Source organism: Anoplolepis gracilipes, chromosome 3 (assembly GCF_047496725.1).
Source record: "Anoplolepis gracilipes chromosome 3, ASM4749672v1, whole genome shotgun sequence".
NCBI classification, from domain to species: domain Eukaryota; kingdom Metazoa; phylum Arthropoda; class Insecta; order Hymenoptera; family Formicidae; genus Anoplolepis; species Anoplolepis gracilipes.
Window position 1 is genome coordinate 16,424,530 of NC_132972.1, and position 27,304 is coordinate 16,451,833.

Here is a 27,304-nt window from a genome sequence, read left to right on the forward strand (position 1 = left end):
TTGGATGGTCACGGAAAGATTGACATTATCGCGTGCGATTTGATATAATGTAATTAATTTCAAAACAACTATATATACACGCACTATAACTTTACAACTTGCAGTGCGTTACCTGTCTTCAAATTTTATAAACATTTATGATCATATTTATATAATAATTCTGTGACAATCTCTCTGAGTACAAATGGTAATCATTCGTTCATTAAATATATATTTTTCGCGTTCTGCGATTTTATTTTTAAGGGGATACCGTACCGTCCTACCTTACCGATCAAAACAATTGCTTCGTTAAACATCAAAATTATTATTTTAAAAGTTTTGCAATTTGCACGTACAAAATGAGATACGTTCCCGCCTGGAAATGCATGAAAGAATATATGTAAACTCTTAGAAATAAACTCTTAGAAATAAATTCGAAGTCTTAGTAAAAGAGATTTTCTTGAAAGTGTCGCACTTTCAAAAAAATCTCTTTTACTAAGACTTCGAATTTATTTCTAAGAGTTTACATATATTCTTTCATGCATTTCCAGGCGGGAACGTATCTCATTTTGTACGTGCAAATTGCAAAACTTTTATATTAAGGGGATACCGTACCGTCCTACCTTATCGATTAAAACTTGTTTCGTTAGACATCAAAATTATTATTTTGGTTGTACAAAATGAAAAATGCTTCTCCACGATGAAAGTACATACAATAACGAAGCGAGGACGTGTGCAATTTTCAGTTAAAAACGAAAAAGAAAAAAATTACAGTTTTAAATTATCGACTGTTAGCGTCATGTCGTAACTGTATTTGCTTAATATAAAAGTTTTGCAATTTGCACGTACAAAATAAGTTCACGTCGTCTAAGGAAATGCATGACAGAATATATGTAAACTTCTAGAAAATGAATTTGATGTCTAGTAAAAATCGTTTTTGTCGAGTACAGTGTACTTATTTTGTACGTGCAAATTGCAAAATTAAAAATAATAATTTTGATGTCTAACGAGGCAATTGTTTTGATCGGTAAGGTAGGACGGTACGGTATTCCCTTAATAGAGTAAGTGCATTTTGCCAATTTTACACAACCACGCAAATGCATAAGTTTTTATTTAATTACCATCTTTTGTTTAAGCAAAATATATAATAATAAGCGTCTCAAAAAACATCTGCGCGCCTTTGACAAGGTGCGGTACTATTTCGACGTCTATCTTTCCCTCGGACGGCGCGGCTGCGGCTGCCGGCGTTCGAATCTCCCTCTCGCGTTGCTAGGAGGCGGTAAAGAACGAGGACGCCCGAGGGACGGCAAACGGCAAGATGGCAAGTGGGAACGAAGGAGTCGCGTGCTAAGGGACGAGGACGCGCAGCGATAAACTTTCGGAGAAAAAGCCCGTAAGCGGTGATCGACCGTGTCGCGTCTCCGTGTCCTCGGATCGTGCGAGCCTACGGGAATTACGTCCGGTTCTCTATCGCCATTTCCGCTCCTTCTCTGCGCGCCTGTCGGCTTCCGATCGTTCGGGTAAAGCGCGCCGCGCCGGTCGAGACGATGTGAGCGTATATACACGCGAAGTAAAACAGCGCGAGGGACGGCGGGGGGCTAGGGAGGGGAGGGTTGGGGCGGGGAGAGGGAGGGGAAGGGCGCTCCAGCTCGGCGAACGGAACGGCCGGCGGCAGCGGATACTCCATCCTTTCTCGGCTCCGACGAGGCCGGCCCGATCGACGTCAAACATGTGGCGACGAATCTTCCCCGCGAGCAACTCGACGACGACGACGAAGAAGTCGAAGAAAACGAATCGACGACGGCGTGCTAAGGCCGCCGCGCTTCTCTGCCAGTGAACAACTATATATATATATATATATATATACACATACACACATATATATATATATATATATATATATATATACACACATACACACTCACAAAAGCACACACGCGCCGTTGCCGATGAGCGCGGATATATGGCGGCGCGAGTACTCTTGCTGAGCGTCTTGATTACGGAAGTGCTGAAGCCAGCTTGTGCCGCAGGTGCGTGTCGGCCGATCTGTCCTGTATGTTTACGCTCCCTCCTCTGGCACCGATCTCTGGGTCGGTACGCTTCTTCGGTGGCGACCTAGTACGGGACAGGTCCAGTATCGCGAATCGAACGATGATGTACTGGTTGTATGCGCACATGAGTCCAGACATCGTCGAGAGCACACCGTTTTGTATGCAAATTGTTAGAAATTAATTCTTCCCTGATGACGTTCATCGGTGTGTGTCGTAGAAAAATGATTTCTAAAAACAGTTTTGTTTTTTAGCGTTTTTGTCATAAGAATTTTATATGGTTTGTTCCTTAAATTATAATTTAATTATTCCAAAGCAAATGTATTCTCTAATGTAATAGAAGAATAGGTCTGAATCTGTTAGACTCATCGTCAATTGTATGATCTCTAAGCACGAGTTAAAAAGAATCCCTCTTGGTAACAAACTTTTGAAGAGGAAATTGTAAAATATTGTATATTCTTTTATTTTTGTCATCCGATACTTCTCCCAAATGATATTTATATTATTATGAAACCATTGTTATTTTAAACTGCTTGTTTGACAGGTATTAAGGGTATTGGAGGGAACATCAGTGGTAGGAACGTGTCTAAATCAGATAATTCTGATGCTGGTCTAACTAAAGGATCTGGATTTTCACTGGAAATTCAACCTAGCGGCCATGTGATACTAGGAAAAAAAGGAATCACGCTTAATTGTATAGCTGGTTCAAATGTATGGGGTTCAAACGAGACTGTATCCTGGTTATACAATGGAATGCCAGCACCTCCATGTGGTCTTACTCGCTGTGTTCTTCTTTCCAATGGCTCTCTTCACTTTTACAAGGTACAAGGCAGTATATACATCGATGAATTTATTATTGCTAGATTTTGTAATATCAAAAATTAAATTATATGATTCTCTTATATGTAGAAACAAAATTTACAAATGCAAAAGTTCAAAGAAAAGGAAAGGAATAGTATTGTTAATGCTAGAAACCACAATAAGGATGAATATCGTTGTGTAACACGTACCAATTCAGGAGGTTCAATACGGTCAGCTCCTACATTTATTCAAATAGCAGGTAAATATATAATATATATGAACATATTTTAAATTGCTTTTAACATAGGATCTAAAAGAATATCTTTGACTATAGAATCTATAATATTATAACAAATATACATTTTTTTTACAGAGTTTGCACATGCATTTAAAGAATCTCCAGAAAATATTACTGTTCAAGAAGGTGAAGTTGCAAGATTGTCTTGTTTAATAGACAGTGTTCCTTTTCCACCCAATATTACGTGGCAGCATAATGAAACATTGTTAACTTATCATAACGAATCAAAGTATTCTATGGTACCACCAGGTGTTCTGTATATAAGTGCAACGAAACTGTCAGATGCTGGTTCATACAAGTACATAACATAATTTTCAATTTTTCTTTCTTTCTTTATCTATTATTAATTCCTATATTTTAAGTTAAATAAACATTGTCTTGTATTCTAGATGCATAGTCACAAATGAATTTTTAAAGAAGACCAAAAAGAGCAGAGAAGCAAAATTAACAGTTATTTCAAGAGCAGATGGTAACAGGTCGCATACTCCATCCTTGTTGCCACAGACTTCGTACAATTATTGGCTACTCAATGCATCAAATCTTAGTCTGGCTTGTGCTGCATCCGGTTATCCATCACCTCTTGTAACATGGACATTTATTCCTCGTTATATAGGTAAAGAATTTAAACAATCAGACTTGTCTATATTTAAGTACTAGGCAAAATTTAATATACTTAATTATATTCTCAGATAATGTCACACAACCTCGCATCCTTCTTAATTCTACTATTGGCGTTGCTATACTGTCATTAACAAATGTAAATATTTCCAATGCTGGTGTCTACTTGTGTTCTTCAAAAAATTTTATTACTAATGATTTAGAAGTACAGGTGGGTATGACTAATTTGATGAAATATATAAAAGATGCTTGACAAATATACACATGTAAATTGGCAAAATATATTTTTCGTTTAAACGTGTTGCAGAATGTCACTGTAGACATATTAATACCACCGTCATTTAAAATAACGCCGACGAACCAAATCTGTCCAAATGGAAGAACAGCGAGATTCGAGTGTCAGGCGCAGGGATCACCTGTACCTCAAATTTATTGGCTGAAAGACTCGCTGAATATTACTATCAATGGTAAAATAATTATAGAAACAAAACAAATTGTTAAATTTACTTTGACGATTACGCATCCTGTATGTTGATAGGTCGCAGAACGACTTATGTTAAGGAATCCAATAAGGTAGAATTAGCAATATCAGCGACAGTACCGTCTGACTCTGGCATATACCAATGTGTGGCGGTAAATTCAGCGGGTGAAATTTGGGCCGCTGGTCGGCTGCAAGTAAATACGTCACGAAATAGTCCCGCTGCACCTACTTCTTTAAAATGTCATGCTGTTTCACCAGTTAAAATCTTAATCTCGTGGGAACCACCAAAGCCTCTACCATATACCAGTATTACAGCTTATACCGTCCATTATAGTCCTGTAGGTGAGTTCGATTATAATCTAGGATAAGTATGATGTAGAGAAATTTAAGAAAATTGCAGTTTAATTTCACATATTCGTACATTTAATGTTTGTACATTTAATTTAACAGAAGGTGGCAAGGAGGAAGTTTCTCCACCAGAACCAGGGAATTCTACATCTGTAGAAGTAACAAAGCTTCTTGAACCATTTACAAATTACTCATTCTACGTTCGAGTGTGGAATAATTATGGTGCTAGTGATCAATCAGCTACCATTCTGTGTTCCACAGCTCCAAGTGGTAAGTATTCCTCATATATCTACATTAATTTTATGATCTAATTTAGTGTTCCCTTTTTGAATTAAATTTTAAAATAAATCTATTTCTTTAGTTCCTAAAGCCGCACCAAAAATGAATGTGGATATAATCAGTAGTACAAAATTAAATGTATCATGGGAGCCCTTGAGTAAAAAGGAATCTCGCGGCATTGTGGTGGAATATAAACTACAGTGGAGACTCCACCAGCATCCATATTTCAATTTACTTTATCTACCTGCCACTATTGAGTACCATATACTTAATGGTATTTATCTATATTTATTTTTTTATGAAAGTGATTTGTTGACTATAATTGGGCATTATATTATATGTGACTGCAGATTTGATACCCGGAGCACAATATGATCTTCGTGTATTGGCAAAAACAAAACAAGGCTGGCCAAATAATAGCGAAACACAATTTAATTGGATTACTGTGACCATGCCATCTCCTGAATCTAATCAATTTACTATAAGGAATATTGTAGATATTCAAGTATTAATTGTAAATGCTTCAATAATTAAGGTATATATAGTGCTCATTGATTAATTTAATTTTTTTAAAAATTATAATTAACCCATTTCTTATAATCATTTTTTTTATACTAGATGAAATGGAAAATTAATTTCAAGCAAAATGATCAAATTGAATCAAAATTCGATTCCTGGCAAATTTATTGTGAAAATCAAGATGGCGAAAAATTAGCTACTATTCTTTTACCACAAAACATTACTGAATATCTGTTTACTGATCTTGGTAAATATTTTACGTTACATGACGCTCTCCTTAGCTTTACAGATTAAAATATATAGTAATTTATTTTTATCTAGATATGAACATTTCTTATACAATGGGTTTGTGTATGGTGAGCTTGGGCGAAGCAACAAGTTGCTTGACAAAACATATAGAGACTGCACAATCCAATCTTAGTAAGTTTTTGTCAAATTTTTACATAATATATTCTCATTAAATAGACAATAGACAATAGAAAATTTATATATAATAATTTCATAATTTAGATACCATACCAATGGCTTTGGAGGCTATTCCTGTGTCATCTACGTCCATAAATGTAACATGGACATTGTCTGATGTGCATAGTATAGATACATTTGAACTTTGTTATCATGCAGTGCATGCGTTAAGTTCTGAAAATTCTGAATGTTTTATCATGTGAGTATATTTTAATTTTCTTTTTAAAATGAACAATGATATATGATTTTATGATATAAAGATGTTTTTTTTTAAATCTATGTTAATAAATATATTACAGAGATGATACAAAAGTGAATGTTGATAAGCTGAAGCCTTTTACCTTATATCAATTTAAAGTAAGAGCCATTAGACACGATACAAATCAAACCAGTTTCTACAGTGAATCTATAGAATGTTACACAAACGAAGATGGTGAGAAATAAAATTATCTGATTACAATGTATAAATATTTTTATATTACTTTTTATAATTTATATTACTAGCTTCTTTAAACAAATGTTACAGTTCCTGGTAAGGTTGAAGAAGTACAATGGTTCTTGGGTAACAATACAAAGGTACGAATCGCATGGAAGGAACCGAGCAACGTGAATGGTATCATACAGAATTATTTTGTCGCGTATACCATGGACTTGACGGCGACGTGGGGCAACGTAACTGTGCCCGGTAATAAAACGTCAACAACTCTACCAAGTTTAGCGCCGGGCAAACGGTATTTTGTCATGGTACGAGCAGCGACAAAAGCTGGCTATGGGAAACCGTCAGATCCTATCATTATTATTACCGGCGGTGATAGCGGTGGTAGTAGTATCCCTGGCGATGGAGGACCGAAAGTCCCCGACCCGTCCGGCAAAGAGGATAAGCCACCGCAAAATCCCAAGCCCGATCAGAGTCTAGGTGAGTGAAAGAGTAAAAACTTGGATACAAAAATAATTAATGTAACCATTAATATTCATCGATACATGTTATTATGGTTAAAAAAAATAGGTGTGATTCTTGGAGTCGGCATAAGCATTGGATTTATCACGATATGTCTATGCAGTATATACTGCCGGAGAAAGTTTGAGAATTCTCGCTTGTTGAGAAATGGTGCTCATCCTACGAATGGGCGTGCACTATCGCGAAACGGAAACGGATGTTGCGCGGAGCAGTCCTCCACTTCCGTAAATCAACAAGCGAATGCTACCGGTGCCTCGAACGAGATTGAATTGGCTGTGTTATGCCCATCATCTCCGCTCGAAACAAATCCGCATTCTGATGCAAAGGTAATAAACATAAATTCACTTTGATTGAATTTATATATTTCAATCAAGGGATAATATACGATATATGTTGCATAGGGTGCACAATCTAATGGAGTTTTTGAAATTTGTGCAAAGGAACCCTTATTATCGCCCTGGGAAGTAAATGGAGGCTCGAAAGATGTTCACATTATGGAGAACCCTCAGGTATTGTTATGAGTTTTAACATTTTATGGATAATGCAGGGATGTTGATCGTTAAAAATTCATCTGTGATTTTTGTGATTATAGTACAAAAGAAGAGGCAGTTCCGCCTCGAATAATCAACAAGAAGAAGAGGAAGAAGAGGAGGAGGAGGAAGAGGAAGAACAAGATTTGGAAGGCACACAGCTCACAATGGTCAATTGTACTTTAGGCAGTAGCATTAGCAGTTTAAATAACAATTCAGAATGTCCGGACGGAGAGACTTCATCATCGCCAAATGCCCCGTGTACATCTGTTCCGGCGCTTGGACCAAATGGATGAAGATGCGTTAGGCGAAACACTAAAGTGTTCAATGCTTCGCACCGGTATCGAGGTATGCAGTAAGTAGGAATATTCTCCTGTTTCCTCCTCCTTTATGGTTGACACGTCAATCGTTCAGAATCAATATTGCGAGAAAATATAGAAAAATAAATGAATTTTCCCGTGAAAGCGAAAGCAACGCAAAACTGCAACAATCTGGCAAAGTGCAAGTAGGAGTATTGTCTGACACGCAATCAATGTAAAAATTCGCGATTTCAAAGCGTTAGTCGCCACGTTATGTAAATACATATGAATAAGATACATTTATCGCGCAGAGAACAAGACAAATGCGTAAGCAATACAATTTCCAATAAAGGCAACATGATTATTAAAAAATATGATTATAAAGGCAATCAAGAGCAAACGCAGATTAACGGAGTCGTGTATGTGTCGTTCCTAACATGCGGTGCGGCCGTCGTTCGTCTCGCGGTCTGATGTTGACCATACCTTTACGACCGGAACCGTTTAGGAGGCTCCTCACATAAAATTTAGCGAGATTGACTAAGATGGTTTCTTATATAATTGACAATTTACAAAATTTATACTGAAGAAAGCTTGAATTGAGTACGAAACGTATATAATAAAAAATTTGAATTTGAAATATATGTGAAGAATACTAATTTTCTCACACGCCGTTAATCTGCGTTTGCTCTTGATTGCCCTTATAATCATATTTTTTATCTTGTAAACATACAGAGCACCCATTATATTGATGATTATTAAATTTATTGCTTTGCATTGTTGACGTTGCAGTGTATTGATCGTGTAGACAATACTTGAAACATTTGCCGGACTCGTTTATATCTGTGTATGTACACAGATTGATTCAAAATACCATTCGAGGATGAATAGATGGTGTAATAATTTTTGAAAATAATTAACAGACGAAGGTAATTACAAGAGTAAATTAAAGATAATTAATGGAATAACTGAGAATATATTGCTTGATACTTTTTTTTTAAGTAATATATATGAATACGAATATATTTTCAAGTGAGTATGCTAAATTTAATAACAAAGTGCAACATTTCCGCAAAAGTCTTTTTAAAAATGCTTAATTTGTTATTTTCTTTCAATTTTTGATATTTTGAATAATTCTGTGTGCGTAAAATTAAATAAATATGTCAACATTTAAGAGATTTGCGAACAAAATGAATTTGAATGAAATAGTAAGTTTCCAAATGCCTCTGTATATAGGATAGAATAATTGTTAATTGTGAATATGTTCATAAAAAATATCACACTTTGAATGCTGGTATAATAGAAAAATATACGGACGTGCATTCTTTCGCGTTTGGGAACATAAAATTGCTAAATATGCCGGGCAACGCATGGCCTAAACTTAGTTGACGGAGTTCTGACAACAATTTCAGACTGACGATCGCTTAAAATGGGAAAGCGCAGAACACTGATCATTCCAAAATAAGTTTTCCATTGATAATATTTAATTGTAAACAAGAGAAAAAAAAACATTTAGTATTAAGAAGACAGAAGACAGGGAAAGGCTCTAACCAGATGCTACGCGTTTTTAGAAATGTTAAGAAAATTTTTTATTTCGTGTTTTTCTTTCTTCTCTTTTCTTTCTTTTTATTTTAATATACCGTATGTGTGTCATTAAGATATCATTTTTTACATAAAAAAGCAGACATTGATTTCTTTAAGAAATCAGAATTAAATTTCTTTCGCATTTGGAGTTAGTGTGCATAGCGAATGAAAAATCATTTTTATCGAATGTAGCTTCCTAAAATATTTAACGTAAGTTTGTATTAGTTTAAAACGGACTATTGATATGTCGTACTTTAAATTAGAGAAGGATCCTATGAATGGGAAGAATATTCAGAAAGAATAATTGTGCTCAGAATTATAATAATTCAAATTATAATAGTATGTAAAGGAAATAGAGATCATCTCATTTTTCACGTTCATTTACTTCTATAAGAGATCTTAAAGACTGTACGTTATTAATAGACGCGATATTTTTGTAATTAACGGAGATTATTCCTCAGAATAATTTACATAAGATTTTTTACATATTTCTCGGGCTTCTTTCCGTTCATAAGATTGATATCGTTTTTAAAACGATTAGGTAATCGATACGATTAAACGTCAACGTTTCGTTGTACGATATTTAGCGTGTTAGCTGGTATAAAGCAGTTCTGTGTATTACACAAAAAAGCAAGAAGCAGCATTGAGACTAACATACAAGACACATATTCCAGACTGGTGCATGTTACCATGACAGAAAAACCCAACACAGTACCTGATAGAGAATAAGCTATATCTTTTAGAGTGAGACGTAGAAATGTCAATGTTATTACTGTACCTCCCACTAATTGTTATTTATTGCATTTTACATTCAGTATATACTTTAGATGAACACATTACACTATGGATCATGCAATAATATAGTCACCATGAGCACAGTATGAAAACAAGTAATACTAGAATTAATTCGATCTGCACATATATTAAAAAAAGGCTATATCGTATCTTCATTCCATCATAGAATATTATACCACATTTTCATAACAGAGTCTGTTAGAAGTCTAATATATATATATGGAAAGTGTTCCGCGAAAATATAGTTTCATTTTTTACTTGAAAGAAAAGAAAAGATATCATTTGTTATTGCAGATATTTCATGTTTAATCGATTTAGTTATTTAGTTAATAACTGTGCACCATGATTTACTTATTCTCCGTTTATTGGATCCGCAAATCCCGCAAATCATTACAATAGCTCTATATAGTTTACAGATCGCATACAGTTCTACAGAAATAGAATCGTTTTATTTACACACATGAATACATGGAACTTGTTATATGTATTATAAATATAATTATGAATCTCACAGATCGCATATATACATGATATTGAATTTATATATTCTTAAATAGTTCTTACGCAGCAATCTCCTTGTTGCGAATGCGTTTGCACATTTTCAATGTGTCTGGCTTACGATTTTATTTAATTAATATGTTTTGCGTTTGTTGTCATATATATATACATATATATATATATAATGTAATATACCTGTTACATTTTATATTATTTCCATATTTGTTGAGGGTATATACATTCATATGCTTTTCCATGTACTTTTTGTATTTGTTGACGATATATTTTAGAAAATGGATCTTATAATATAAAACGTTGATGACAGCTGGTGTACAATGATGAGAAAAAAAAATCAGGATGCTAAACCGATTGTTCCTTAGTTTATTACATATTGTTAATATTATGCATCGCACACACGAAGGTATATATTCTCGGGGTATTAAACTCTTATGTTTTGAAAAGAAATATATTTTACACTTTGAAGAATAATTTAATTGAGAACTGTCAACATTATCAAAAAAGAAAGAAAAAAAGAATAGAATATTCGAATATCAAAAAGAGATTTTAATTTTAAGAGAGGTATGACGCGTAGAATGAACTACAAGCGGCAGAAAGTATGTAATAAATAATAATGCTTTTCGCACTATTTTACTTCCTCTTGTGTGTTAGATATACGAGTGGCAGAATTGTATATGAGTGAAAGAGAATGGGTTTACGCTTATCAAAACTGTCCTCATCCATCTTTTTACATTTAAGTAGCGTAATATATACTTTTATACTTTTCTAGTTGTAACACACGTTACACTCTTCGGTCACATTTCTGTTATATATTTCTGATTTTATATCACTGTATTATGTAGAAAACACCGTGCAGAAAAGTAACCGCAGCGGCGAGCTAAACGCCAACAACAGCAATCAGTAATTTAATCTAAACACTCCGTACATACCATAGTGCTCTTGAAATAATTTCATGAATGTGATAAGTTTTAGGTGTCGTAAACAATTGAAAGAGACTATAGAGTCGCCGTGCGGAGAGATAATCGCGTCAATTATGCAAAGTGTCTCGCGTAAAGCGTTACAGGTTTTCTTCAATGAGAATGCCGGGTAACACTCCACGTGACACACTTTGTATGTCTCACAAAATTCATGAAGATAACATTATTATCTTACAACTAGTACATACAAAAGCAATAATCATCTCATCATATATAACGTTCTTCGTATTACTACGAATGCAAATGTCGGAAATGACACACACACACACACACACACATAATATCATAGATTTATAATCTATTTATCACTCGCGTATCATTGATCATTAATTACTATAATAATTAACGACTTGCAAATGACATCAGGGTCAACATATTGTGGATCTTTTAACAGTCAATTTTCATTTACGCATTACTCTTTTACTACTTTAATTTAGGAATAATATACAATATACATAGGCAGCCAAAGAGAGAGAAGAACATTTCTTTTTCATCATCTTTTAAATCTCCGTCAATGAGATCGGTGCAAGATTATTTCATATGCACACATTCCTTCTACGCAGAGTACGATATAATTCATCACAGACAAACTGTAGCATTGAATACACAGTAGCATGTATTGATTATATTGTACGGCGGCTCTAGTCGAACGAATATACCTCCGTAATTGTCACTCTCTCAGCACAGAGAGTGATTTACATTACTTAATTTTAACTTAACTTCGGTACCTATTAGACACTATTGTTTACATTTATATGCACAGTTTACCTCAAAGAATATATTTTCTCGCCCGGTGAGTATATGCACATATACAATATATATATTTAAATATAAATATATATTATGTATACTGTGTATATCAGCTATAGTTTATACAATATATGTATGTATAATTGCCAAGACATACTTTACACACTTTATTTTACACATGATCTATACAAAAAGAGAAGAGAGAATTCAGCAAAAATTTATTCATTTATATACTATTGTCGTTAATTATAATTTTATATATATATATATATATATATATATATATATATATATATAAATCATAAGAAGACTATTAATTTATTTTCCGTAAACCCTCATCTCACCCTTTTCTTTTTTTATTTAGATTTATTATTTTAATATATGCGCGATTACATATTTTTTAGGGTGCAGTTACTTTGTACATACGTTTTATCTGCGATTTGTATATATATTATATGTATTACCTGCAAAGAACATTATATAAAATATATATTTTAATATATTACGTATAAAAAGAATGAGAAACTACATGAAACTATATAATCTTATTGTTTGAAGTATTAAGACTAAATATGCGAAATATTTAATAATATTGTTGAACCCTTCTTGAATACGTCGTCTTGTTGTAACCACTGATTCAATAAAATTAAGACAGTGTACAAATGCATTTTATGTAGAAAAATGTGTTCCCTCTGCATAAGGAGAAAGTTTGATATATTACAAGGGTACAGCAAAATCAGTTTACAGTTTCATATATATGGAGCAACTTTATTATCAAAGAATCTATAAACAGCGACATCGGCGTGTAACAATAGAATCGAAAATGTAATACTAATATCATTGAGGCATTCAATGCCAATAGACGAATAATCATTTTCTTTTTATTTTATATTAAATGTATAATGCAAATACATGCAGCGCTCGTATATAAATTTACCAATATAAACAATCATTCATACATGAATAAGGTGTACCTTTTGTATGTACCTTTTAAACGCGTCTCTAACAATGTTTGTACTTATGCGATCCTTTAGGTCGTACATACCCGAGTTATCGATAAAGCTATTTAATAGTAATATTTGACTGGAATAGAAAGATTTCTCAACTTAATTCACAGCTTATGGAAGATATATCTTGGAATGTAGCAAATATAAAAGAAAATTTCTCCCATATATCTAACAATAAAAAGTATATGGATTCTCAACAACTTTATTACAATCCACAGTCTGGAAAAAATGGTATATAAAAAGCGTCTTTCTTTCTTGTGATGATTTAAAATATATTCATCCAAATCGATTTATAAACTATGAATATCGTCTTAAGTTTAAGCTTTTTTATATATATATATATATATACACATATATATATATATATATACATATATATTTGTGTACAAGATCTTTCTTTCGAATCATTATTAGGAGTTTGACTAGCGCGACCTTTTTAAAAAAGGTGCGAAAGAGTTCTGTACTTTGAAAATTAACTTGGTAAAATTAAGTACATTAATTGCTATTTTATCACATTGGCGATAGGCCTGTCTACGAAATCTTCAAATTCCAGATATATGCGCTTCTCTATAAACTCATTTATAATATTATCTGTTGGCACGCGTCAAGCGTCAAGTAAAGATGTATAACGTGTAATAGAATGTATATAATATATATAGAACCCTTTTCTAGGCACACGGTGAAACGGCGCTTGGCGTCCGTATGGATATTTATAGAATTATCGTATGCTTGTGTTGATATATTTGAATTCGGCAGTCGATATTGCTAAAGTTTACAGGACCAAAGAATGTGGAAAGATTCTCATGCTTACATAGTCATTGAGTACCTGCAAAATCATTTTTAAATATTTTTATGTGCATTTCTCTCTCTTTAGACTCGATTTTCAGAATTAATGATTTACCTCTGTAAGAGCATCTTTTGTTAATTTAGGATACAAGTATGTAAATCCTGTGGTATTTGAAAGCTTTCCAGGTTGTAAATATAAGTGTTTATTATATAAAAGTTCTTGATCTATGTAGGGCGATAGAGGGCTGTTTTCCACTCCATCCTTGCGACATGCTTCTGCCCAGGGGCCCATGTGTTTGTCATTTACTTCCTCAACAACAGAATTCATATCAGTCTACAAAGAACAGTATAATATGTAATTACTACTTTTTTGAAATTTTAATAATCTGTTTTTAAATATTACATTTTGGTATAAATATATGCAAGAATATAATATACTTTAGCTAGTGTGGATAGCGTCGTGCCCCAATAATCGTGATTAATATTGAACAGTTCTGAAACTATGGCACTAATGGAACCTTGAGTGGAATCTCCCTTATCGACGAGATTATACGTCTGACCTATTGTTTCTGGCCTGTTGGCCACATGCCAAATAGCTCTCGCGACGTCTCTCACATGAACCGTATTCATATGAAGATCTGGTCCCCAGAGTAATTTCATCATTTCTCCTAAATGCTTATAAACTGCGCCCACTACTAATCTCGGTGCTAAAAATTACAAAACTTATTAAGCTTTACTCTTTTCTTCTTATATTTTTATATTGATAATTTTATATTGCTAGAGGTTGATGTACACATTTCAATAATAAAATAAATTATGAAAGAGAAATTATATTTGTCAGAATTACCTAAGCCATTTTTGTCACCGCAACCATATACAATGGCTGGTCTGAGTATTGTATATTTCAAATCTAGCACATTCTTCAATTCTTGTTCCACTTGTAATTTGTATTTTGCGACAAACGTCCATGGTTCTCCAGCGTCCTCTTCTTTATGAGGAGTCTATGTAACATTGTACAATAAGTTCTGTATGAAAATTCATATTCATATATTAAATTAAAATATATATCAATATTAAAAGAATACCTTTTCAGAGACACTAAGGTTGCCGGAAGATATCTCTACATAACGCGAGACTTTAATCTTCGCCGCTAGTTGGGCACAATTCAAGCTCAATTTATAAATACCCTCTTTATACACTGGATCTGTGAGGCTGCTCTTTGTCTCACCAGCACAATTGAACACATAATCGATAGGCTCGTCAGATGAAAATGCATTTTGGCAGGATGCTTGGATAAGTTGACAAGAATTATCTTTTTATAAATAACTATTTGCATCATATTTTATATTTTACATGATAGACTGAGGCATGAGAGTGATAAGGTAGTTTTGAGTAATTAATACATATAAAGACTAAATGAAATAATAGAAATATTCAATTATTCTCCTACAAATTATCAAGAATATGATTTGATTTTAATGAATAATCAAAATTTGAGGATGTTTGCTAATTATCGAACAAGATTCCTATTCTTTCTCTGCTTGCTCCAGTACATTCTATTTTGATTACCTATGTTAATCAAATTAGCACTCTTGAATTCGAGCAAAGGGTTCTCGAACAGCCGCTGGTGCTTTGCGTTGAGCCACGCGGTCTGCGGCGGTACCTTGTCCACGACTCGCATGTACGAAACCAGATCGTTATCCAGGAGATATTCCACGAGATTGCGTCCAATGAAACCGCATCCTGCACGAACGTGATAAGTCACCGTTTTATCTGCGCTCTTCCGCTTTACATGTGTCAGAGTACATATATACATATATACATGAAATAAAGAATGTCTCACCTCCTAGAACGATCACCCTGGCTTTCTTATCACAAATGGGCGTTGCCATAATTGTCTGTCATTTAACCGTTTGACAATGCGTTTCCTCGTCGGAGAGCGCGGTGTCGTCAGGAGAAAAATTGGGGACGATTCTTTAGTGGCACTTTGGACTTGGAAACACCGCGCTCTCGCCCGGTCTCTTCGTTCAACTAACCTAAAACTCGCCACCAACTCGACTGACGTAAAGTACACTTGACATGACACGCCGACGCGGACTTCATGCGTCAGCGCCATCTGTTCGTTTTTCGCGGAACTAAATCACGTCAGTGAAACAGGTGTTCTCACAGTTACCGACGAAATATTACATATTTATTTAAAAAAAAAAAAAAAAATATATATATATATATATATATATATATATATATTTATATTACATCATGTTTACATGAGCTCGAATATCCACAATCAACACCGCGGAATGATAAATGTATGTATACTTTTGTATCTTATTTTGTAATTTCTTTTTGTGATTGAAAAAATCGAGGACATATTTGAATGAACGTATTAGCGCGTTGCAATGAAAATGATTTTATATTAAAAAATGTTATATTCGGTTTACCATCACTTCACATACAATTATTTATCATCGTTTTGCAAAAGCGACTTTCATCATGGCGATTATTTTATTATTATTATATATATAGAGTTAAACAAAAACAGACAATGATGATAAATAATATATACAGAGGCTAGATATTTTATTTTATATTGTTTATATTACACGATATCTTGCAAGATATATTTGTGACAAGTACAATAAACTTCTCTATCATAACTTCATAAAAAAACATTATGCAGACTCTCTCTGTTTTATTATTATATATATCCCTTTGGCTTCATTATTCTTATATGTAAGAAATTTTCTATAATATGTAAGAATATTTTTATGTAAGAATTTTTCTGACTTTGTGGGAAATAAAATATTACATTTCAGTTGCCAATGGCATGAACATATATATAAATATTTTATTCGATGAGAATATGACAACATGTGTTTAAATGAAACGGCCGGTACCCCTCGATCATTAAAAATACGGCGACTTTCTCACAATTATATAATATTTACGTAGGCGGAAAATATTGTGTATCGGAAAAAAACTATATAAAGAACGATCCTCTTTCTCTCTCTATCAAATTATTAATAACCGTAATTAAATGGTAATATGAAAAATTACAAAGTTGAAACAATCAAACTTTTATGTAGTTTCTAACAGGATCTACTCGACTTACTCGACATTTGCAATTTAATTATCTTCACGATATTGAAACAAGTTATATTAATGTAAAGTAGCATTTTTTAAGTATATTCTATTATTAGATAATAATGTAAAGTATAATATTCTGGTAAAATATGCGTAAAATATGTAAACTTTTATTTTTTATTTTTAGTGACACACGTTAGAATACAATTAATTTAAACTGAGATCGAAATTTTTAACTCATGATAATATTATGTTTTATCTTTATGCTAGATTAAATTTAATAATAATCAAACAATTAAATTTAAATATTAAATGCAAGATGTACATACACGCACATATATATGTTGTGTATGAAAAATATTCGTGAATAATTTCGTAGTGAACTTTTGTTTGTAATTTTACAGTGAATTCTGTATTAAACTAAATTTTGCTTAAAATCGTCATATTTCTTGGTTTACAATTCACAAACTAATTAATATATTTAAAAAATACCTGGGATAATATCTATTTTTTTAAACCATATCTTGCATTGTGATTATACTTTTGTGCAATGTTTTAATAAGTTTTGTTTCTAAAAATACAAGAATACAGATGCTGTCTCTAAATTTTTTAATATATACTGTGGGTGGTGTATGGCGGCCCATTAAGTGGTCATCGAATTGTGCTAAGCTGTTGTATAATGTGTTTACCATTGTTATAATAGTAGCTTTGTACTTTTTGGTGTTAACTCAATTCATGGATATCGTTCTTATCATTGATAATATGGATGACTTTGCCACCAATTCTCTAATGTTTACGACTATTGTCAGTGTTTGTTGTAAAGCCACCATCGCTGTAGTACGTCGAAATGCGATCATTGATTTAATTGAAACGTTACTAAAAGACCCATGTAAACCCCGAAACAAAGCTGAAATGGCAATACAGATGAAATTTAATGAGTTTATCAGGTGGGAACGCGCAATTATTGTGACACTTGAATGACTATGACGAAAGGTTGACGAGAGAAAGAAAAAGTTTTACAAACTGTATTTATAATTTTTTATAGGTTTTTATTTATGATTTTTCGCAGGTCTTTCTCGATAAAGTACTCACTTTTGGCGACAAGCTCCATGACAAGTTTCTTGATAAGATCAGTGACAAATATTATGCAGGGTAATTTACCACTTAGAGCTTGGCTGCCGTATGATTCTAATGAGTCTCTAATGTTCTTTTGGTTTACATCAATCCATCAGATTGTAGCATTGATTTTTGCCAGTTTTATTAATGTCGGTACGGATACTCTAATTTTTGGACTTTTTTTGCAAACATGTGTTCAATTTGAGATTTTCGAATGTCGGCTTCAGTTAGCGATTAATAAAACAGCTCGATGTCAAAAGTATTTTTCACCTACTTCATCAGATAACGGAAGAACAATGATATCGAGATACGTAGGTCATCATCTCAGAATTTACGAGTTAGTATATATTATGTATACACCTGTTTTATTATACATTATAGGCATTATTTTAATTTAATAATTAAATTGTAGTGTATTTTGTACTTATTTTTTATATTTGATTATAATGTATATTATAAATTATTGTAAACTTTTATTATTATTTTATAATTTATAACTACTTATTTCATTTATTTTATTTTATTTATTTATTTTTAATAGAAAAGCATCTAATTTGAAGGCATACTAATTTTTTACATTTTCTTAATATATATATATATAGTAAATTAATTTTTTTAGTATAACGTGATATTAAAGTTTGTAATTTTTTTGTATAACTCTTATATAGATAATAAAATCTCGTATTGATATTGATGATGAATTCATTATCAATACAATGAATTCTTCATATTGTGTACAAAGATAACATGAGACAATTACAGTTACGCCAAAACGGTAAACAGTGTATTCAATCAGGTACTTTTCTGTCAATTCTTTGGAAGTATATTGATATTATGCACAACTGTGTATTATATGTCAACACATATTACTGGCTCCGAAGTTGCGACTTTGTTATCATACATTATTGGTATGTTTGTACAAATCTTCGTTTACTGCTGGTCCGGAAACGAAGTAATACTTAAGGTAAAAAGTTATTTATATAAATTATTTGTCAATTCTATATATGTATTTCTTAGTATCTGTTAACAAATAATATTTTAATTGTTACATTTATGAATGTTACCGAAAAGTATATAATTTTTTACAAAAACGTTTGTATAATACATGTGTATATAAAACATTAATATAAAACAGTCAATATATTAAATAATGTATTTAAATTGATATATAAATTAATGCTATTATAAAATAATTATTTTCCTTGTAATTTTAATAGAGTAACAACGTAGGAAATGCAGTATACAATATGAATTGGTTTTTCTTATCGATTAGCGAGAGGAAAGATCTCTTGATGATAATGAAACGTAGCACAATTCCTATAAAATTTACAAGCAGCTTCTTGATAACTTTTTCTCTCGAATCTTATAGCAATGTTAGTATTATTGTTGAAAAAATATAATAGAACAAGTTTTTTTAAGTCACTAGAATATAGAAATATTTTATATTTCGATTAACAAAATTACGGTTTGTGATCTAGTATTTATTAAAGTTTGTATTTAAAAAGTTTTAATAATTTTTATTTTTTGTTAAAAGTATTTGTTTCTATAGAATTTCAATTTATATTGCTATCACTTTTACATTATAATTTTTTTAGGTCCTGAAAACATCATATTCGGCATTTAATGTATTACAACGTTCCTAAGATGTAAATAGTCGAGAATGTTTTTATATTAGATACAAATAATATTGTAGTTTTTAATAAATTTAGTAACTATAATATATATATATATATATATATATATATATATATTAGATACAAATAATATTGTAGATTTAAATAAATTTAGTAAGTATAAAAATCTTGAAATTTATGTTTATAATTTATCTCATTTTTATTTTCATTATTTCTCAATTTTATGTATATATATATATATATATATATATATATATATATATATATATATATATATCATATTTTAGTTTGAAAAATATAAATAATAACTTAGTTTTATCATAAATAATAACATGCATAATTATTGATTATCAGATGATAATGTAAGTAGTAAAATAATAATTTTTACGTATCTGTTGAAATATTTATTTAAGTTAATTTAATCTTAATTTCTTTGTTTATTTAATTATTTAAATTAAAAAAAGAAATTAAGATTATTTTAATCCCTTATAATCTATATAACGGTGATTATTATGAGTTTAGTATCGTTGTCATTTAATAGCATTGATGTCGTCGCCGTCGACATGACAGTTCTACTGCCTGATGAAGGCGCGCGGAATCTGTTGGACACTGGTTTTTCCGCATTTGTCGACCTAGAAATTTCCTCCTGTATAGTATTCTCTTCGACTTTTTAGTTAGTTACTGCCTGGTCAAAGTTGTTTAAATCTATTGCCATTTGAATTGTCACTTCTAAAGCGTTTTCTAGGTCAGTTCTGATGCAGTGCTCAATTCGGTGCTCATATTCTAATGTCATTGGATTTAAAGCAAACAGAAATACAATTAAACATAAATTTCTTATTACTTTTAATGGATATCACATAAGGGAAAAGTTTTTAGAGTAAAAATGTCTATGATTCATCAAGGGGCGAAAACTTGGTACAGACTTGGATACATTTAGTTCCTTTTAACAATAAGTAAATTTATATTTATATAAATTAAATATAATTTAATATACTTGTAATTTATACAAGTATAAATATAATATTTAAAAATTTAATATATAATAATAATTTATATATATATATATATATATATATTTATATTTTTTGTATTATAATTATGCAGAGAGAGAGAGAGAGAGAGAGAGAGAGAGAGAGAGAGAGAGAGAGAGAGAGAGAGAGAGAGAGAGATAATAAAATATTTCATAATTTAAAATATTGGTATATAAAAAGCAGTAAAAATGGACAACTCTTTATCGTCTTCCTCTTGTGGTAGTTGACCCTCGTGTTCAATTTAATTCCGGTCTAAAAATATTTTCGTTTTTATATGCTTTATATATTTTATAATTTTATAACTTTAAAGAATCATAATTAATTATAATGAAATTATGACTCTTTTAATGAAATATTTGTATGTCAAATTACATTGTTGTTTCAATTTGTCAATATTGAGAAAAAGTTTTTAATCAGCAAATATTATTTAATAATTTATTTTAAGAATTTTTAGATCATTTTTGCAGAATGCATTGTGATTTTTATCGCTTTAATTTCTGTTAATATTCCCATTTTTGTCATGAACTTTAATATATTTCTATTAAAATATTTGGTTGTCGAAGAAATAAAAAATTGATTAAATTTTTACCAAGCAGTTGCAGTTAAATGAACAATGAAAGTGTTTATTTTAATTTGTTTAATTATACTTTAGATACTGCTGTTGTGCTTGGATACCTTTTAATAGCAGATGTCGATGCATCATCGATCGCTTCTTCGACAGGAGTAAGCTCTTGAACCATCTCTATGGTTGCTACGGTTTCTAATTAATGATTTCTCTCTGTTGTTCTCATTAGGAATATAACGGGTCCCTTTGGTAAAGTGCGGAATTCAAGACCTTCCTGATGAGTCCGGAAGCTACTGAATTCAACCAGATCCAGACTTCGATTATTACAGGCTTGCGGAATTACGTTGTGCCTGTGTTATGATTCAATATATTAACACAAAACAAGGTATTGTTATTTGTATTAAAACATAAACTTTTTTCTCCGATAAATTTTTATAAAATACTAAATATAGCAAAAATTAAAGAGGACAGAAAACATAGAAATATATACGTATGTTATATTATTACAAAATATTAATTTTTTTATTACTATCTTTTAAAACATTTTTTCTTGCACAGTAATAACTCAAAAATTAATTGCAAAAATTTTATATGACAAAATTAATAATTAATTAATAAATTATTATGTAAATGTTTAAATGCTATATATTAGTTATAATATATATATATATATATATATATATATACATACAGGGTGGACCATTTTAATTCATCCAGTCGAATATCTCGAAAACTAAGCCCGGGAGAGAAAAATATTTCAGACAAAAGTTGTATGGTTTCGAGAGGGCCATAAGATGGTACCATTGGTTTGACCTTGAAAAGTCATTTGAAGGTCACGTGAAGGTCACTTCAAGTTTTTTAAATGGAACAACCTATATATTTTTACATATTCTTGTAGCTCATCTCGAGAGCTTTCCAAAATACTTATGACAAAGTATTTTTCATTAAGTATTTTTTGAGTTATAAGGCTTCAAAGTTGCAGTATTTTGACATAAAATACAAGATATCTCGTAAAATATTCATTTTTTGATTATCTTACTCTAATACTTTTATGCACAGAATAACAAGACGAATCAATTGGTGTAAAGAAAACACATAATTATGTTAAAGTAAAAATGTGTAACTGTTAGTTGCAAATTCAGATTTTTACTTTAACATAATTATGTGTTTTAATTATGCCAATTGATTCGTCTCGTTATTCTGTGCATAAAAGTATTAGAGTAAGATAATCAAAAAATGAATATTTTACGAGATATCTTGTATTTTATGTCAAAATACTGCAACTTTGAAGCCTTATAACTCAAAAAATACTTAATGAAAAATACTGTCATAAGTGTTTCGGAAAGCTCTTGAGATGAGCTACAAGAATATGTAAAAATATATAGGGTGTTCCATTTAAAAAACTTGAAGTGACCTTCACATTACCTTCAAGTGACTTTTCAAGGTCAAACCAATAGTACCATCTTATGGCTTCCTCGAAACCATACAACTTTTGTCTGAAACATTTTTCTCTCCTGAGCTTGGTTTTTGAGATATTCGACTGGATGGATTAAAATGGTCCACCCTGTATATATATATATATATGTGTGTGTGTGTGTGTAATTATATGTATCCCTTGTTGGAAACGTGTGTGTTTGCAGGCAGACAGGCTTTCCTCGGAGACAACGTCTTTAGTTTCAACTAATTGTTTATCTCTATTTTTATTATTTCTCTATTCGACATGACTTCGTTGTTATAGGTTCTACGGTTGCTTAATTTCTCTATGATATTGTATTTACTTCTGACAATGCTTTCTCTCCGCGGAGATTGTTTTGGAAGGAATGTCGTAAGAATTCGTCACACAGTTGAATCTACAGTACATATTATTATAGTATATTCATAGTCCTTATTTGGTTTTTTATCAGGTTAGATATAACAAAAACTAAGTTATAATTAATTAAAATACTAAATTTAATCAAAATGTTAATTTGAAAAAACTGACAAGAAAATAATATATATTTTTTAATACATATAAATTATATTTGTTATTGTTAGAAATATTTTCTTAAGAAATAGAATATATATATTTTATAAATATATAATTCTTTCTCATCATATCGCATTTTATCGTATTAGTTTATTAAATAAGATATAAAAAAATGTTATAAATTTAGAAAATTTATCAAAGTTAATGTAAATTTTTGTTTTATTTTATGCAATGTTAAATTAATTTGTTTGCTGCACATTTGAAGACATTTATAAATTAATTTAAATTAAAAATTAGGAGGCAATTATTTTATATTAAATATAACGAAGGGAAAACTTTTAGAAATACATTTTTTTAGAGAAAAACTCTTCCTCACCATATCGTATTAGTTTATTAAATAAAATATAAAAAATTTTATAAATTTTGAAAATTTGTCAAAATTAATGTAAATTTTTATTTTATTTGCGCAATGTTAAATTAATTTGTTTGCCGCACATTTGAAGACATTTATGAATTAATTTAAATTTAAAATTAGGAGGCAATTATTTTATATTAAATATAATGAAGGAAAAACTTTTAGAAATATATTTTTTAGAGAAAAAAATTTGTTTTTTGTGAATATATCATTAAAAATTAATGAATGATGACTAAATTGGAAAAATGTATTAGAACACATAATGAATATAGTAGAGCAAATGAAGAATAATTACTCTGCCAAAAAATTAGTAAAAAATATTTAATATAAAGTTATAAACTGTAAAATAAATTGTAAACCAACTACAAATATTTTAATTACATTTGAATATTCCGCCAGTGGTAGCTGGACCTTATTTTCAACAGGTGACCGATAAGTAATGATGTTATTATTTAAAATAATAGATTTATTAAGTTTTAATAAAAATGTCAATAAATCATTAAAGTAATGACGAAGAAAGGAGCAGAAATTAAGATGCAGTCTATGCGGTGTTTCTTGACGTTTCTCTCACTTCCCACTGGGAAAGGAACCATGACCGGCGGTGCCCTCTGTCATTTCCGCTCTCTATACAGTGTATACACGATTCTGGCGTGGATAGATTCTTTTCCGGTTTATCAAAATGGTAAGATGGGTCGACGATGTCCGATTCGTTCGAAAAATCGGACGATATTATATTGCTGCCCATCAATCGGGATAATAAAACTCGCGCATCGAATATTAAACTGTTAGAATTCAATTAACGACGCATATTTCTTTTCGCAGGGTATCGATATTAATCATAAGCATGACAGGAAGGTGCGACGAACGGAGCCCAAGTCGCAAGACGTATATTTACGTCTTCTCGTTAAGGTAAATGAGCTTCTCTTTTCATATTACTAATTAATACGCATAAGCAATAATCAAAATACTTTATTGGCTGAAGACAGCGGTTTTATTGTATTCAAATCTAATTAAAAGTGCGTCCATCATTTCACAGTATTTGTATCTTCGAGGTTAGGTTTCACGTTTTTACTGCACGTGAGAGACAACACAAGAGCTTACAATTTTACCTCTCATCATCTTTTCGATTATTAATCGAGTAAAGAATTTTTAATATAGAGAAGGGGAGGAAAATTTGTTTAACCTAACTTCTTGCGAGCTGCACTCTGTGTCAGGTCTTTTATAGACTGATTCAATTTTGAAAGTTCGCTAGAGAAATGCTTGTCAACTATCCTATCTCGCTTGTTTGTAAATCGAAAAGCGATTATTGTAGTTGATATATGTTTACTATAATTTTTCGGTTATTGTGGAATTGCCGTTTTCAAACTTTCTCCAGTATAGTTTTTCTCGCACAAATAAAAGTTTATGGGAAATATGTCTCCTTGAGAAGACATATTTGAATTTTTTCATATTAATTTTTTATGCTTTTGCTCTTAGTTCTTGATGAACTATGTACACATGTATTTGTTTCGTTTGATGTACAATACGTTCTTTGTTGGAAATTTGTAAAGCTTCTAAAGAATACTGGACTCTGGGGCTTAAGTTTGAAAACTGTAAGTTTATATTGTAAAATCATAGTATTAACAAAAATTATATTTTTATATTAGCTATATCGGTTCCTGGCGAGAAGAACAAATTCAAAATTCAACCAAATTATTTTGAGAAGACTCTTTATGAGTAAAATTAATAAACCACCTATCTCACTCGCACGTATTGTGCGATTCATGAAGAAACCTGGACGAGAGAACTGTGTTGCTGTGATTGTTGGTACCGTCACTGATGACGCTAGGATTTTTGAAATTCCAAAGTTGACGGTATATATATGACATATATATTGATATTAAATATATAACATAGAAATATTGAAATTGTATTATATAATAATATTATTATATTGTTATAGTACGTGATAAGATATATGCGTGATATATATGATGTAATGTTAGTGCATATATAGTAATTGATTTTGGTATTTTGAATCTTACAGGTATGTGCTTTACGCGTAACCGAGAGAGCTCGGGCACGCATCTTGAAAGCCGGTGGTGAAATTATTACATTTGATCAGCTGGCACTACGCGCACCAACTGGCAAGCGCACAGTTTTGATGCAAGGGCCACGTAAGGCTCGTGAGAGCGTTAAGCACTTCGGTCCGGCACCAGGTGTACCGCACTCTCACTCGAAGCCATACGTGCGATCTAAGGGCCGAAAGTTCGAGAGGGCAAGAGGTCGTAGGCGCAGCTGCGGTTATAAGAAATAAACTTAATAACAAATACACTTCAGCGGTCGCTTTATCATTTGCAATCATTTTTCCACACGATTGATTGGCTTGAAAATAAATGTTGGCTTAATAACTACTCTGTTCTCTTCTTTATCACACTATAGGTACACAGAATTTTTAATTCCATTTATTAGTAAACTTCTCGATTTCATTATTACAACTTATTATTTATCGAGTTTATTTGTAATATTATATATTCAAAGTTTGCTGTCATGATTTAGAATTGCACTCCTGAATTATGTGAACATTTGATGTGTGCAAAGGATTAAATAATAAAGTTAAATAATAAATGACAGAGATTCGGCGTGATTTACACGATGCTTTTTGTATTAGTTGTACAAACGCGTTAATTATTATACAGGAAGAAAAATGTTTTATTTTACTATTTATACAAGCAATTTATGATTGAATGTGCTAAAATACTTACATGTAATAAAACATTCATTCTGTCAATGAAAATAGCTAGGTGTAAATCACGTTTCAAGCGATATTAAATTATAAAAAATAATAATTAATAAAAACAAGCTCACAAATATACAAATCAAAAGGTAGAAAAAAAAAGATAGGAGTTCAACGACGATTAGTAATGAAAACACAACTTTAATAATACAAAATAAATATTTATATTAAACTATAATCATTTGAACTTAATTTGGACTTTTCAATGGTAAAATAAAAAAAGCAGATTTAAAGATAAACGTAGAAATCATAGTCGAGAAAAATAAAATGCAAATAAAAGGTCAAAATATGAAAAAATAACTATGCAACGCTGTAACTATGTCACTGTTAATTTGAATTTGTTTTCGTTTCTCACGTTTTGATTTGCGTTTATTTTCCTTCGTTATATGTCTGTTCGTTTCAGCTAAATTTGATGCACTAGTTCAGAGTTTATCTTTTTCCTTTTGCATTGGAAGAAGAAAGATAAACTTTGAACTAGTGCAGCCAGTTCAGCTAAAACGAACAGACCCCATAATTTATACCTGCTTGCGATATTAATTTAACTATTGCGTTTGTTTAATTTTTAATATTTTACTTTGCATTTTCTTACTTTTCCATTGAATACGATTGATCGAATTTAATCAAAAAGTTTTATTTGTAATTTGATGTAAACATTTACTTAGTACCATTAAATTTGGATTCT

General features: G+C 31.2%; 4 protein-coding genes across 5 annotated transcripts; 3 read left to right on the top strand and 1 right to left on the bottom strand.

Moving 5' to 3' along the window:
• Positions 1-1,272: 1,272 nt before the first annotated feature.
• LOC140663502 (protogenin) lies at positions 1,273-11,441 on the top strand. Of its 2 annotated transcripts, none has more exons than XM_072887730.1 (19): positions 1,273-2,009; positions 2,572-2,849; positions 2,937-3,087; positions 3,202-3,424; positions 3,516-3,739; positions 3,816-3,955; positions 4,052-4,211; positions 4,283-4,567; positions 4,676-4,843; positions 4,935-5,126; positions 5,203-5,387; positions 5,471-5,618; positions 5,693-5,791; positions 5,882-6,035; positions 6,136-6,269; positions 6,363-6,752; positions 6,843-7,120; positions 7,196-7,303; positions 7,387-11,441. In XM_072887730.1, the coding sequence occupies exons 1-19, from the start codon at positions 1,943-1,945 to the stop codon at positions 7,618-7,620; spliced, it is 3,618 nt and encodes a 1,205-aa protein (XP_072743831.1). In that variant the 5' UTR covers positions 1,273-1,942; the 3' UTR covers positions 7,621-11,441. The 2 variants fall into 2 exon arrangements, with proteins under 2 accessions (XP_072743831.1, XP_072743832.1); XM_072887731.1 differs by having other exon boundaries at positions 7,235-7,303.
• A 1,548-nt stretch (positions 11,442-12,989) lies between these two features.
• LOC140663503 (uncharacterized) lies at positions 12,990-16,100 on the bottom strand. The gene is made up of 7 exons (XM_072887732.1): positions 15,879-16,100; positions 15,605-15,778; positions 15,121-15,323; positions 14,883-15,036; positions 14,474-14,742; positions 14,151-14,369; positions 12,990-14,075 (listed from the first exon to the last, which is right to left on the bottom strand). The coding sequence occupies exons 1-7, from the start codon at positions 15,925-15,927 to the stop codon at positions 14,022-14,024; spliced, it is 1,122 nt and encodes a 373-aa protein (XP_072743833.1). The 5' UTR covers positions 15,928-16,100; the 3' UTR covers positions 12,990-14,021.
• LOC140663588 (odorant receptor 46a-like) lies at positions 15,955-19,906 on the top strand. The gene is made up of 6 exons (XM_072887842.1): positions 15,955-16,103; positions 17,683-18,066; positions 18,189-18,572; positions 18,998-19,199; positions 19,453-19,608; positions 19,831-19,906. The coding sequence occupies exons 1-6, from the start codon at positions 15,955-15,957 to the stop codon at positions 19,876-19,878; spliced, it is 1,323 nt and encodes a 440-aa protein (XP_072743943.1). The 3' UTR covers positions 19,879-19,906.
• A 4,516-nt stretch (positions 19,907-24,422) lies between these two features.
• On the top strand, positions 24,423-26,239 carry Rpl18 (ribosomal protein L18). Its single transcript, XM_072888560.1, is given in 5 exon segments — positions 24,423-24,506; positions 24,508-24,528; positions 24,669-24,755; positions 25,493-25,699; positions 25,873-26,239. Coding segments are annotated over 5 exon segments (654 nt in total). The 5' UTR covers positions 24,423-24,437; the 3' UTR covers positions 26,143-26,239.
• Positions 26,240-27,304: the final 1,065 nt, after the last annotated feature.